This window comes from Delphinus delphis, chromosome 19, assembly GCF_949987515.2.
Source record: "Delphinus delphis chromosome 19, mDelDel1.2, whole genome shotgun sequence".
NCBI lineage: Eukaryota > Metazoa > Chordata > Mammalia > Artiodactyla > Delphinidae > Delphinus > Delphinus delphis.
The window spans coordinates 22,155,052-22,169,833 of record NC_082701.1 but is presented as its reverse complement, the minus strand read 5'-3'; the positions used below and the strand labels follow the sequence as shown (position 1 = coordinate 22,169,833).

The window sequence follows — 14,782 nt, the reverse complement described above, 5'->3', positions numbered from 1 at the left end:
CTCGCTCTAGTCCCCTGGCTCTCCGTGCACCGGCGCACACACCCACCTTTCAACTCTTGTGAACACGCGTCCACGTAAACATTCGCCTCCCCCCTCCCTTGCCCCCGCCAGGCTGGGGCTCCTTAACGGCCCCCGAGGGCGCCAGCCTCCCACCGCGACGCACGTGCACTACTCCGGCCCTCTCCCCTGTGTGCCCGTCGACACGGTCACCTCCTACCCCTTCCCAATGCAGTGAGTGTATGTTGGGGAGGGGGGGTTGCGGCGGGGCAAGGGCGCACCCCGGAAAGGTCATGACTTTCTGAGGCTGGGGGAGGGGACGCCAGCCACATTTCGGGGTGGGGGCCGGTCCCCTGCGGAAGGCTGAGAACGAGATGGGGGAGGGGAGGGGGCGTTTCTCAGGGATCCGGAACCGCAACGGCCTGCGAGCCCCCCACCCCCAGACCGTTCTCAGAGTCGTGGGAAGGGCCCCCATCTCCGTGCCCCCGCCCCGCGGAACCCGAGGCGGCTACCCCGGCCCCCGCAGCCGCTCCCCCTTACCTGCGGCCACAGGTGTATACGCGGGGTTCTCAGCCCCAGGTCGCGCGTCGGGCGGGGGAGGGAGGGCAGCCCCCTACTCCCACCCGTCCGGGCTCTCCCCTCCCCCCGGCCGCCTCCGCAGCCCCAGCCGCCGGTGCCCTTTGCTGCAATGAGAGAGGCGCCGCCGCCGCCGCCGAGAGGGCCCGGGCCCCGGTCGCCCCGGTAACCGCGACTCCACCTGGCGCGGCACGGCGCGCCGCCGTGCACATCCTCTCTCTGGCCCCCTCCCTGGCGCGGCCCCGCCGGCGCAGCCCCGCCAAGGAACGGCGGTGGCTGGTGGCTGCGTCGCCGCGGTCACCCGATACGCCGGCCCGCCGCCCGGGACTCGGGTTGCAGCAGGAGGGAGGGAGGTTAGACAGCCTAGTGGAAGCGGGGGAAGGGCTGTGGCTTGGAGTCTGGCCTCCGGTCCCCTCTCAGGGTCTTCTTCAGGCCCCAACCCCCAACGGCCTGGCCTAGGGTGTGTGTGGGCGGTGGGGAAGGAGAGTGGCCTACCTCCCGACCGGCCACTCTCTGAGCTTACAGTCTCTCCCTACCGGAGTCTCGGCTGTGCACCGTTTCCGTTCTAGCTCTCCCGTGACTCAATTCCCAGCCAAGTCTGGGAGGCCTAGGATGCCTAAATTTCCTTCGTGGCCTCTGATCCTGCTCTGCTGTGTGACTCTGGCATTTGCTGAACGTCTCTGGTCCTGCACTTTACAAAAAGGAGCCTCGTACCCAGCCATGGGGAACGGGAAGAGTGATAAGCGCTAAGTATAAAGTGATGACAAGATCCTGGGCACAGCCACTTTTCTCTGTACTTCAAAGCCCTGGGGTGAAGGTCCCTTCAAGCTCTCGACTCTTTCCTCCATCAGAGTAGATTCCAGATGGGGACAGGCCTGGGACCCCATAACCTGGGACATCAGAGCTCACCAAGTCCAGCCTCACTTCCCTCCATCACCTCAATTCGAGTTGCTCCATCTGATCTATCCAGGGAGCGCCCGCGTCCTCTGCCTCATCGCCATCCCCGTCCTAGCCCCACTTTGACCTCCACCACACATGCGGCCACTCAAGAGGAGTCCATCCCACTTGCCATCTAGCCTTGGGCGCAGACACATCTCTGCTCCCTAAGTTCGGTCAGTACAGGGCCAAGAGCTGGGAAAGGAAGTGGGCTGGGTGCCCTGTGAGTGAGGCCAAGCATGCCAATCTCTTGCTAGACTTGAGTTACACACAGCTAAAAGTACCGTGCTCCGGAGCCTTGTTTTTTCCTAGGCTGTCACGTTTTTCCTTCTCCTAATTCTTCTTGAAAAAGTCAAGGCTTGCTGCCCCTCTCCAGGGGGAGCAGGGTACGCAAGGGAGAGAAGATGGCGCCCATGCGACCCACTGGATTCTCCGCCACTACACCTCCTCTGCCACCCTCAAGTCACGGCCCCCTCAGGGCTGCCCCTGACCTGCTGTAACTCTGACTCCCTGGCCCCTCCTCCCCTCTGGGGCTTCAGATGACTGTTTTTCTCCCACAGCAATGTCCAGGCCTGAGCTGGGAGCCTGAGCCCTTAGGATCCTGTCCCAGGGTGCCCCTGTCCATCTTCCCATCAGGGAAACTGAGGCATATGAAGAATCAGGAAATCAGTTCAGAACAAATGGCTAGAGACCAAGGTCCTCTTCACATTTTGAAACTAAGCAGTGGACATCTCAAGAAGTGTGGGAGAGAGATGATATGAAGAACTTCCTGCTGGTGAGACATCAGGGGAAGGTTGGGTCTGCTCAGAGATGGAGGATAGGGTGGGGATAGAGGAACGAGATGGTCCACAGTGGGGGTGGGAATTGGGTACAGGGCACAAGAGATTCCTGAAAACCAGTGGGGTGAGGGGAGAGGTACCCCTGTTTAAGGAGAGAAGGATTTTTTTAAAAAAAGGTTTTTTAACCTGACTATTCCCCCTCAAAAAAATTCCCTCCCCAAAGCCAAACTTTGGCACAGGTTTGGGGAGGTAGCGGTAGGAATTAGACTATCACGGGGAGAGTACGGGGCATAGGAGTCTCCTGAAAATGCGGGCTCCTACGTAAGAGAAAGGGATGCAAAATTAAAATCCTGGATATCCCCCCTCCAAAAACTATCCTCCCCAAAGCCCAAGTCTGCCATGGGTTTGGGGGGTGGGGTGGAGGCGGGTGACTCACCTGGGCCGGCTGGCCAGCCCCGGAGGGGGCGGAGTCGCCATGGAGGTGGGAGCAGAGGGAGCTGAGGAGGCACACGGGGTCCACGGTCCAGCCGCCGACCTGTGTGTGCGAAGCGGGGGACACCCCATTAGGGGGAGCGGGCAGGAGCCGCTGGGGGACTGTGACGGGGTGGGGAGGGCATTCCTGGGGCAAGTCTGGCACAGAGCTCACCCCGCAGGGGGACCCTGCAGCACTGGCTAGTCCCTTACGAGGCTGGGTCTCTATGCGGGGGCCCTGGGCCTGTTGCCGGGTCTTTCTCTCCAGTCAGGCTGGGGGCTCTTTGAGCCCAGGGCACGGCCTTCCCCAGCGGATACTGCTGAAGTCCTTGTCTTCAATTCTTCACTGCCTCTCTGGACACTCTGCAAGGGGGCTGCCCCTCACCTGTCCCTTCTTCCAGCTCTTCGCTGGCCCCTCGTTGAAGCTGTCGGGAACCATTCCGCAGGGGGCCTCAGCCCACTGTGCCTCTGTCCTGACAGCACCGCTTTCCTCCCCGCCATCTCGCGGAGGTGACTTTCTTCTCGCACACCACACCTAAGGCTTGAAACCCATCCCCTCCTGATTCCTCCGGGACCTCAGCATCCTCAAAGTCATCCGTCTCTCATTAGGTCACCCCGCTAACGTACTGAGCCAGGCTTAGGCACCGAGCGTTCGATGTAAGTGAAACAGCCGTGGATCCTACACACTGACTCCCCAAGGCAGGGAATGAATGAGTGAATGAATAAAGGAATGAATTTGCGAGTGAGGGCCGTGCTTTGACTCACTGACTGAGCACCTACTCTGTGCCAGTGAATGTGCCAGCCACACAGGAGGCCCTCAAACATGCCCACGTGCTCTCTTACAGGCCTGCTGCCCCTTGAGGCCGCCACGCCAACTGTCTTCATATTTTTCTGGCCAAACTTCCCCAGACAGATCTGCAGCCCAGGGGTCCTGTTCCCTCACCACCTCCAACCTCCTCGACCCCTGACACTGGCCGTTACCTCACCACAGCACGAGAAAGGAGCTCTTGACACCCTCCAGACCCACAGATCCTGGCCGGTCCCAATGGCTGTTTCTCTCTCCCATCCCTCCAGACTTCAGAAGTGCAGAGGGCCCTCCTGCTGGGCCTTTGTCCTCTTCCTCAGGGATACAGGACATTTCTGGTTCCCCCTCCCCATCTGTCATGGGCCCTCTCCCTTCTGAGACTCCATTCTGCCTTGGTGACCAGGCTTACCCTGGGTCCCACTTCCATTTCTGCCCACGTCGTGCTCAACCTCCCTTCTGAAGCCGTGGTCCCTTCAGAGTCTTGAGTTGTATATTCAGTGCTTAACAGACTTCTGCGGGAAACCCCTACCCCCTCCTCAAACTCATCTCCCCTATTCCTGTCCCCCACTCCCCCAAACGTTTCCCTCCCATCCCTCTTATTTCCCCCCAAGGCACCAACATGTCCCTGTCACCCAGGTTTTTCTGTCTTTGCCTCCTAGATCCAGGCAGCAAACAAGCCTTGTTCATCTTCCCTCCAACCCCACTCCCACCCCATCCCTTTCCCTTCATCCTCCCTGACACACTCTCTTCCTCCTCTCCTTTCCCTGCCTCCCTGCCTCTTGTCCCCTCCTATTCACCATCCAAAAACAGCCACGGCCCCCCTAGTCACCACCATCTGGCCCCCACACCTCTCACTGCCTCCCACCCCGAGCCCTCTGCATCAGCCATTTGGACCTCTATGCCAGTCCTCAAACCAGCACAGACCTATGCTCACCTCCCATCTCCCTACCTCCTAAAACAGCGTTCTCCTCCTCTATGACTATTCAGACCCTTTTCATCCTTCTAAGCCTAGTTTAGGTACCTCCTCCTCCAGGAAGCCTTCCCTGACCAGGCCGGTCCACCTGATCTCCTCTACTCCAAACCCTCTTCCAACTGACTGTGCCCCTTATACTTAAGTTTAACCATCCTTTCACCCCATCTAGATCACAAAGGTCCCTGTCCCCTCCCCCTAAGCCAGAGCACACAGAAGGAATCCACTGAGCGGGACCCCTGAAGGGGAGGGCCAGATCTCCTTCTGCAACTCTCCCTTATTTTAGTTGGAACTCTGCTCCCGGGAGGACTCCAGAGCTGAGAAAAGGTAAAGGCTGGACAGAACTGGAGGTGACATCAGGGGCAGATAAGGTACCAGAAATGCACCAATGTGTCCTTGTTCCCTACAGTGAGGATGGGGATGGGCACACTCTCCCCCCTCCCCAGCCACACCCAGCAGTACTTGGAAAGGGGGACAGAGCCAGACAGGTGCGAGAGCAGGGACGGATGCCCCCGCAAGGCTTGAATGAAAGGATGCTGATGGGATTAACCACCCTCCCCTCAGCCCTTTCTCCCAGAGTGGACAATGCCTGGGTCTCAACGGCCAACGTGCTGCAGCTGTCAAGGCTCCTACCAAGGTGGGACTGGAAGTAGAAGGCCAATCCCAAGAAAGAATTTTCCTACGAACAAGAAGGGCATACGTGGATGCAGAGATCCAGGAACCCAAGGACCTGGGAGAGCTTTACAAAGGAAGCTCCGCACCCCACAAAGAAGGAGACAGGTCCTGGACCAGAGGCAGGAGCCCTGACTCCCGTCTACGCCCTACTGATGACAGGAGAGAAACCAAGGCACAGAGAGAGGAGTCCTCTAGCTCAAAGTCACACAGCGAGTCTTGGGGGGAAGGAACGGGGTGGGGGAGGGGGGGAGGTAAAAGACCCCAGAAATTCTGGGCTCTGTTCTTGCAGGTCGGGGCCCAGGAGACCCAGCCTTCTGAAGCTTCCCTTAGGGGCCATATCACAGAGGTGCCGACCCCAAGGTCTCAACTCCACCGCTGGACGGACCCTCAGACTCAGAACACTCAGTCCACGACGAGGCTGTCCCTCTCCCTCCCCACCACGCTCTTGTCTCTCCAAGACGGTCGTCCTCTGCTCAGTCCAACAGCCTGATTAGAGGCTGGGCTCCCTCTGTCCAGTCCCATGCTCCAAATTCCAGGGCTGCAGGCAGAGGTCTGGGTGCTGACCCCCCACCCCCTTCCTCCCCCAGGCTCCAGAAAAGGCCAAGCACGGCAACGGGGCATCCGCTTTCCCCCTCTGCCTCAGACGCCTCTCGGCATCAGGACGAGCCCGACCCCACTCACCTGCTCCCGCATCCTGTCTTGCTGACTCCGCAGGGCTAGGGCGTGCTGGGGGTACTTGCTCTTCAGGTGGTCCATGAAGGCATCGCGCTTGCGGTCAGCATCGGCCTTCTGGAGCCCGCTGAGCGCCTCCAGGCTCTGGGCCGCGATCACCGTGTGCCGCCGCTCCGACGTGTGCACCAGCCCCACGTTGGAGAAGCGCCGGCCCCCGCTGCCCCCGCCTCCGCCCCCGCCCCCCAGGGTCCGGTACTCCCGAGGGTACTCGGCATCGTCTGCAGAGAGCATGGGGGGGCTGCTCCGCTCCGGATCTGCAAGGGGGGAGAGGGGGGACGGCAGGGTCACCGTGTGCCCGGCCTGGGACTGCCCATCTCCCACCGGGACCACTGCGAGGAGGGGTTGGCCTAAGGGGGGGGCGGCATGAGGCACCTGGGGTGAGGCAGGGGCTGCCTGCCCCCCACTAGGAACAGCAGAGGCAGAAGGGGTGGCTCCAGGGAGGGTGGTGAGCAAGGGCAGTGTCCAGCTTCCTGCCCTCTGCCGGTGGTTTGAAGGATAATGACTGTGGCTGAGGTGCTGTCCTTTGAGGCCAAGGAGGGCTTGGAAGCAGGGGTCCTGGACACCCCTCTAGCCACACATCCCCTTCCTCCTTCCTTATGCGGGGCTGAACAGGGGAGGGAAGGGGAGTTTCCTTTTAGACGCTTCCTAAAAGCTGTGGAAAGGAGCCTGCACTGTCCTTCTCTCAAGAGCATCTTCTAAGGAGTGGGGCAGGGGCTAGCTTCCTCCCTCAGACTAGCATGTCCAGGACACACTTGTCTTTAGGCTGGGGGTTGGCTTGGAAAAGGGTCAGGACTAGGAAACAGGGGGGAAATGAGGCCAAAGATCAGGGCCTGGGACATGGGAGCCCCTTTCCCTTCCCTCCCCAGAGACAGACAGACAGACAGACAGACAGGAGAGGCTGGGCACAGAGAGGACAGTGAGAGATGGACTGGGGACAAGCTCAAAGAAAGCAGAGAGGACAGCTCAAGCTTTCTCGCCGGGACCCTCCCCTCCCCCCTCCCTTTCTTCAGGCTGCCTTCCCAAAACACACACGAACAAGTTCAAGACCTGTAAGGGACGCACAGGGGACAAAGTACAGTACAGAAGCCAAAAAAGGAGAGGCCGGGGGTTGAGGTCTCCATGCAGAACCCTGAAGCCCATCCCCACATACCCATCAGCCTTGAGCCCTTGGCCTCCCCAGGCCCAGCTCTGCTGTCTCCTACCCTCCAGCCTCAACGCTGACCTTCCCAAAGCCCAGCAGGGACAGCGGTTCCACAGTGTCACCCACACCAGGGGTGGGAGGCATTGCTGGGGCTTACCTGAGTCATATTCCTGGTCGTAAAACAGATTTGCCCTCCCTCATCTCCAGAAGTCACCCCCCTTGAGAGACAAACTTGGTCTCCCCAGCATACCCCCAGCCTCACAATCCACTAGCCTCAAAGCGGCACCCCGAGGTGTAGCCTAGCTCTGGGGGGAATCAAGCAGACACAGGCACCCCGATGCGGGGCTAACTCACAGGGCCGACCGGGGCAAAAGAGGAGGGGCTGAGGATTCTGTGACCCAGCCACGTTCCATCCAGCCCAGCCCCTGTCAGCCCCCTCCCTCCACACATCCAGTGTTCATCAGGCCCACTGCCGGGCCTCCGTCGCTTCCCGTCCACCACAGGAGGAAAGAGGAGTTTCAGTCACGTTCTAGGAAAAGCCACCCCTCGCCCAACACACTCGCACACTCCTCCCTGGGCTACGGCAGAGGCATGTAGATCTTGGGGACTGACCCTCGATGACCCAGCACCGCCCACCAAAGCCAAGGGAATGGCTTCCGTGGACACAGAGCTCCAAAGCTTCCAAGGTCCTGACTGATTGCCGTTACCACAGCCTTCAAACCTCCTGTGTGTGTGTGTGTATGGCGGGGGGCGGGGGGGGGGGGGCGTATTCCTGTGGCCCTGTTTCAGAGAAGGCCAGTGACACACCCAAAGCCACAGTCGGTGGTAGAGGCCAGATTGGACCCCAACATTTATTAGGTTTGCCTCACCCCCTCCCACCACACCTTCCTGGCCAGACGACAATTGTTTATTGATGGAAAAATGGTACCACCTCCTTGTTTGCCTGCTGTCTCCTCACCCTGGCGCTGAGTCTGGGGTCCTTCCCTCCTCCCTCCCACAGGCAACTGTCCCTCTCACCACGGTCACAACCCTCTGTCGTGCTCCCCGAAGTGAGGTCCAGATACCCAAGAGATGACTGGGGGAGGTATATCGTTTCACAGCTTAATAGTTATACCTTTATTTTCAAGGATTAAAAAGAAAAAAACAAGAAGGCCCAACCACTGATTTCATGGGTACTGTTCCTTGGGATGGTAGTGAGATAAGGTTTCCTTTAAAGTAAATTTATTAAGTTCAAAGTGAGTTAACATATTGAGTTAAGACGGTGAGAAGGTTCCCTGGTAGGGAAGGAATTCCTGAAGCTGGCCCCCGACTGAGGCTGGGAACCCTGGGGCCATCTCGGTGGGGACCCAGTCCTTGCCCTTGAGGAGCTGGTGGTAACCCACGGTGGCCAGTGAATATGGCCGAAAGGGAGTGACCTGATCATCATCTAGAAGAAGAAGAGCTGGAATAGGGGTTGCTCTGGGCACAGGAGAAATAGCCCCAACCGAAGTCAGGGGGCTGCCTCCCATGACCCTTAAACTCTCTCTTCCACTCACCCTCACCACCTGCTGGAGGTCTGCAACCTCATGGGGCACAACTAAGCAGGAGGAGACCCTCGCTGGCCAAGAGCCCTGGACACTCCGTAGTCCTCCCTTTGCCTAGGCTGGGGCAGACTCTGCCCAAGGCCTGGCTGCTGGAAGCCCAGCTCTAGAGCCCAGCATGAGCCCTGCCTGAGCCAGAGGGCCCTCCCCAGCGCCAGCCAGCCAGGCTCGCCGTGCCTCCTAGGGCTCTGGACGCATATAGGTGCACGGGGAAAGGTCTCCAATTCACATCTGCCCTCCTGCCCTTCCACCCTCCTGGACTCGCACCCTCCATGCCAGCACTTCCTCCCCTGGCTCCTGGGGCGGGGTGCGGCGGAGCCTCAGTGCATCCGGAGTGGGGCAAGCAGTATGCCAGCTTGAGAGAAGCAGGTACTGTGGGGAGGTCTCGGATCACCCAGGCTCTCCCAGGTCGATTAAAGGGGCGAGGGAGGTCTGGCAGGGAGGGGTCCCGGCTGCTAGAGCGGGCAGCGGGGAGGCGGAGGCTCCGGACAGTGGATCACTACAGCCCCATGAATCTCACAAAGGTGGGCAGCGGTGGGGAGAGAGCTGCTGAGCAGGCCCGAACAGAGTGGAGCAAGGACCAACTCCTCCCTGCCTCCTCCAAGTCAGGGCTCACCCCTCAGGTGCCTGGGCACCGGCAGAGGCCGGGGTCATGGGTGAGGCAGGAGCTGGATTCTAGGGGGTGGCAGAGAGGCAGGAGGGGGTAGGAGAGACAACCTGCTACCTCTAAGGGGAGGTGGGGCTTTGATTTGAAAAGCTTTAGAATCTGTTTAAGAACCTTCAAGATCTTTGGCTTTGTTGAACAGAGAAACTAGGCTCAGGGAAAGAGGCGAGGTGCCTGCGTAACCCATGAGTCCTAGCTCCCTGCTCTGTGCAGATGTCCCCCCACTCTGGGGCCCCAGCGCACCGGGACAACTGGCCTGGGATTCTGGGTTGCGGGGCCCATCCTGTCGCCCTTGGGAGAAAGAGGCCCTTGGGGGCTCTGAGGGCTCAGGCATGGATTTATCTGAGCCAGCCCTGGGCGCTTGAAGTCAGAACATTGGGAGAAAATAAACACAGGCCAGAGACACCCTGGGTTTAGAGTCAGCTCCTTCCCTGCAGGGCCCCGGGTTAGCCATTCGATCAACAAGCCTCTTCCCCCTTGGAGCCTGACGGTACTAATCTGTAAAATGGGGACGTCCGCCTCTAAACCCCGCTTCCGGGCACTGGGTGAGAAGCCGGCAAGATAACGAGGAGAAAGCACCCTGCTTTGAATTAGAGACACGCCTGGCACATGGGCTGTCGAGACAGCAGGACAGCCTTCCCGTTACTCCTGTTCCCGCTCCAGCCACCACTGAGATCTTGAGTGACCCTGACCCTCCCCAGACTGAGCAGCCCAGTGAGAAGGCCAGGAGGCCGATTCCAACCTAGCAAGCAGTGGGCTCTGGGTAGCAGTGGTTCTGAGCAGATCGATGCTTGCCGTTTACCAGTAAGGGGCTGGTGGGGGGTGGGGGTCTTGTCTCTGTGGTGGAGAGGCAGAGGCAGGGGGCTCTGAGGGCAGGGGAAAAGTGGGGAGACCCTGGAGGGGAAAGCAGAGCGGGGGTACGCTGCTGGAAGGGGCGCTGGGACTGAAGGTCCCTGAGGGATGGGGGCTTGGGGGATTCAGAGAGACATAATTTGGGCCTGGAGGGTTTGCCAACTCCCCAAGTATCCTCAGTGTGCAAGGCCAGCTATAATTTTCGAGTCAGAGATTCAAGCTGCAGGGAAGATGCCCAGGACTGATAAAATCCAGCTCAGAATGAGGGAAAAGGAAAGTGGGAAAAGGGGGCCTCGGGTCACCCTCAGCTCAACCTTTTTGGCCTGGGCAACCAGTAAGTGAACCCGCCAGAGGCTGGGATGACCAGGGAGCAATGGGCGCCCCCCAGTGGCCGGCTGCGGATAAAGGCGCAGGTGCTTGGGAAAGAAAGCGACATTGTTATTTGTTCCACCAACTCCAAATTCCACGTTTATTTAGGAGCCCAATTTATTTTTATCCTCACTGCATTCTTTTACATGAGATCATTGTAACTCAAGATGAGAATTAAGATCCCAAGGATTCAGTGACACTCTCTCATAAGCCACCCAGACCCTCCCCACCTGGCGTCTTTACCCCAGATGTCACCAGCCCTCAGGCTGTCACTGGGCAACATCCACCCATGACATCATCTTCAGAGGAAGAGAGAGTGGAGGAGAGGAGAGGGGGAGGGAGAGGGAAGGGGAAGGGGAGGAAGTAGAGGGGAGAACAGAGCTACGAGCTACAGAGAAGAGAGGGCTCTCACGGGGGTGCCTGCTGTGAGGACCCGGAGTTCAGGACCTGGCTCCCTTTGCCCAGAGACGGGGAGGCTGGACAAGGCTCCTCCCCTGGGGACCTGAGAGACCTCACAGGTGCGCCCCCATCCATTGCCTGGGCAGAGGTGGTGGCTGAGCACCAACTCAGGGAGTACAGAGGACCTTGGGGCTAGATCGCAGTGAGGTCCGCAGGCAGGGCAAGGGGAGGGATGCCTGGAGATTGCTGGAAAAGTGGAGGGCCTGGTTCATACCCAAAGTGCCTTGCCCACAGATACACACACACACACTTGAACACATGCGGTGCAAGGCTCCCCCAGTCCCACCGTCTGCAGCCGAAGCAAGAGGAGCCCAGGTCACCCAGGGGGAGCCCCAAGGCGACTGCCACCATTGACTGTGCCTGACAAGTCCATCCTGCTGGGCGGCTGCTGCAGTCAGGAAGTGCACTGTGCTGGGAGGTCAGAGGCCAGAGGACAAAGGTCAAGCTTGGGATCACCCCTTCACCCCCGCCTCCCCCCGTGAAGTAGCTGGCCCCTCGGCCTTTGGGCGCCCCTGGCTCTGGGGGCCCTCAGTCCGCTGTCTGTCCGTGGGTCCTTGGAGCAGAAGCCCGTCTGTGTCGGTTTTGTAAAGCCATCTTTTCCGCCCCATACCACAGCAACCGAAATCATTTTCCAGGCAATCGCCTTTCTGTAAACATTCCTGTGTAGTATCCCCCCAAACTGCTAATGCCCAGCACCCCGTTGAGTCTCCCTGTCACTCCAACCGGAGCCTCAGAGGTGGAGGTGGGCAGCGGGAGGAAGGGGCATTGGAGGGGAGGAGGTGGCCACACCGAGGATTAAGGGCAGGGCTTCAAGTCCAGCTCCTGGCACGAGCCTCCAAACCTGCCCCCGTGTTTCCCCATCCCCCCAGCCCAGTCCCACTGCCCTGAAGGTCAGGCCCCCTCAGGAGAGCCTGTCTGGTCCGGGAGGGATGACAGAGAAGAAGGGGGAGGGGATCCCATGGAAGGGAGGCCTGGGAGGAAAGGGAAATGACTTGTAATCATGGGGGTGACGGTTAGTCAAGAAAGGTGACTCCCTGGAACCTGGGAGCACAGGGGCAAGGCCAGTCATCACTGAGTCCCCGGGGAAGGCAGCTCCCTCTGTCCCTGAGGTGTGAGAGGGAGGACACACAAGTGGGGAGAGGCCAGGTGGAGCGCATCCCACGACGGACCACTACCCGGGCGGCGCAGTGGTGGGGGAAGGTGGGCAAGGCGAGAGGGCGCCAGAGGCAGGATAGTCCTTGGCTGGTGACACCGAGGCCCCCTCCCCACCCCCCAGCACTGATCTACAGAGCCACGGTGGAGGACAGCCGAGGGTGGGTCGATTCTCCGGGCAGTACAGCGGGGAAACTGAGGCTCAGGGAGGCTGAGGGAGTTAACAAGTCACTGTGTGGACTCCCTTCCCCGGGCTGGGGGGGAAGAGGGGGAAGAGGACTGTGGCCTGTGACCCCCTGGACTCCTCTACCCCCACGTCCAGGGAGCCCTGCTACCCCCCAGCCCCCAGGGAAGCTGGGCGTCTAGACCCGGCTGGGGAGCGGGACGGAGACGACAGAGCCCCGGAGGGAGCCGGGAGGCAGGGGAGGGTGCAGGGCACTGCCAGCCTCAGCTTCACGCAGGCAGAGACACACGAACCAATTTGCGCAGATTTAAAACCCACCAAAGGCCACTTGGTAAACGAGTCGGAATCAATTAAAGGACCTCGGCAGGGCTGGGGAGGGAGAGCTCACCTGCCTGGGTTTTGACTGCTCCCAGCAGAGCCTCTGGGGCTTTCCCCAGGGAGAGGGAATTTGAGAGAGAGAGAGGGTGTTGGGCTCCCGGGGGATAGGGCGGGCACTGCCCCAGCCAGATGCTTCCTCTGCCAGCTCTCGCTTCTCACCCGTCCACAGGCTGACTCTGTCCTGCACCTTCTGTCCACTTGCTCAGACTGGGAGCCCCGGCAGGGCAGGGCCTCTTCCCCGAATCTGGGCACATCACAGGGCAGGGCCCAGGTCTCCTCCCTCCGATTGGGAGCCTTTGTCTCCCCCCTTAGACTAGGGACACCCCAGAGCAGGGCCCCTGTTTCCCCTATCAGACTAGGGGTTCGCCTAGGACAGAACCTTGTCTCCCCCTCAGACTGGGCAGGACCTGTGCCTCCTCTCTGAGGGGCACTAGGGGCGGGCCCCTGTTTACCTCTTTGGATCAGACGCTCCCTCTGGGCAAGGCTCTTGTCTCCTCCCTCAGACTGGGGCCTCCTTGACGGCAGAGACGCCACTCCGCCCACACTGGGTGGTCTTGCCATCTCAGGAGTGGGATGGGGGCCCGGGGACAGTCAAAGATGCCAGGCTTGGTCTCAGTGCCATCCCTGCCAGCTGCCCTGGCTCTGCGTGGCCCTGGAGTCCTCGCTTCCTTCTACCTGCTGCCCTCTCCCCCCCGACTCCCCACGTCCACGGGGCACAGGGCACAGCAGCCCTCTACCCCGGCGAGGTGAGGCCTCCCTCCCTTCGGTTCTTCGCTCTTAGGCAAAGAGGAGTGATGTCTCAAGACTGTTCAGCTAAGCCTTGCCTGCGTCTGTTTTCCCTCCAGTCAAATGCCTTTAACGGGGAAGGAAACGGAGGCCCAGAGAGCGAACCGATTCATTCGGGAGCTAGAAGCAGAGCCAGAAATGGAACCCTGGCCCCCTGGCCCCCAGGGACAAGGACTTGTCCACACCTGTCTGCCACTTCCCCGAAAGCAATTGCCAGGGGAGCCCCTCTCCAGGCCCCAGGCAGGCAGAGACTAACAATCTCCTTAGGAGGAATCAGCAGAGAGGTGGAAGATGTTGCAGCACCCTCGGCCCCAGAGAGAGAAGAGCTGTGGATCACAGTCCAGCTGTACCCCCAGGCACCCGCCCCAGCCCAGTGGCTGCTTGCCACACAGAAACCAGGGTCCCCACGTGGGGTCCGGACCATACTCCTCAAAGACCCACCTCTCCTGCGAAAGGGCCAACAAGCCAGCCTCTTGCCCAGAATTTCAGATATAGGACCCTCCCTCTTCTCCCTGCAACCCTCCCCCAACTGCCGGCAAAGCTACGGCATTACCAAAACTCACTCAACTTGGAGGTGAGAAAGCTCTGTTCAGACCCAGCTCTGCCGCTATCTAGTTGTGTAACCTTGAGCAGGTCAGCAGCGTCTCTGAGATTCAGTCCTTTCATTTGTTTTTTTTAAACTAATAACAGGCATGTGGGTTGTACACTGCAGGAAGGCACCGGCCTAGGGAACGGGTGGGGGACAGCTCCTTCCTGATCTGCCCAATCGCCTGATTCCCTTTCACTCCACAGTCAGAGTTTTCTCAAACCCAGGACGGTAGGGTTTGGATTTTTAGCCACTAATGAAGATCTGGCTAATTGGCTTCCCCAGGAAGGGCAGGGGCAGGGATGCAGAGGGGAGCACATCACCCCCAGTCTGAAGCTGTCGCTGGAAAAGCTGGGAACAGCCCTGGCGTGTGCCCACACAGCCCTCACTAACAAGCTAACTTCCGCCTGGCGTCTCCACCGTCACGTGCCCAGGGAAGGTGTCCTGTCAGTCCCACATCTCCTTGGAGAGGCAGCAGAGAGGAACACAGGCTGGGAGGAAGGGAAGTAGACGGTGGAAAGGGAGGGAGGCTGATGCCTGTCCTCCCAGCTCTGCCACTGCTCAGGGGCGGCTGTCAGTGAGCCTCCTCTCCTCGGGGGCACTCGAGCCTCAGGGTGCCAAGGCCAGGGCAGCAGGTGTGGGCAAAGGGACCTTCACCACGCCCCTATAGCTGCCTCAGGCTGAAAGCAA

At 60.0% G+C, this 14,782-nt stretch overlaps 1 protein-coding gene across 10 annotated transcripts in view; it reads right to left on the bottom strand.

Annotated features, from left to right (window-relative positions):
• SRCIN1 (SRC kinase signaling inhibitor 1) overlaps positions 1–14,782 on the bottom strand; it is a 64,702-nt gene that overhangs the window by 34,129 nt on the left and 15,791 nt on the right. For 7 of the 10 annotated variants that reach the window (XM_059996320.1, XM_059996323.1, XM_059996324.1 and 4 more), the window contains 2 exons: positions 5,891–6,195; positions 2,725–2,823 (listed from right to left, as the gene is read on the bottom strand). In XM_059996320.1, the coding sequence (XP_059852303.1) occupies positions 2,725–2,823; positions 5,891–6,172 (381 nt within the window). In that variant the 5' untranslated portion in view covers positions 6,173–6,195. Of the gene's footprint in view, positions 1–537; positions 586–2,724; positions 2,824–5,890; positions 6,196–14,782 lie in introns of those variants that run through there. The other 3 variants (XM_059996325.1, XM_059996319.1, XM_059996321.1) reach the window with 2 other exon arrangements.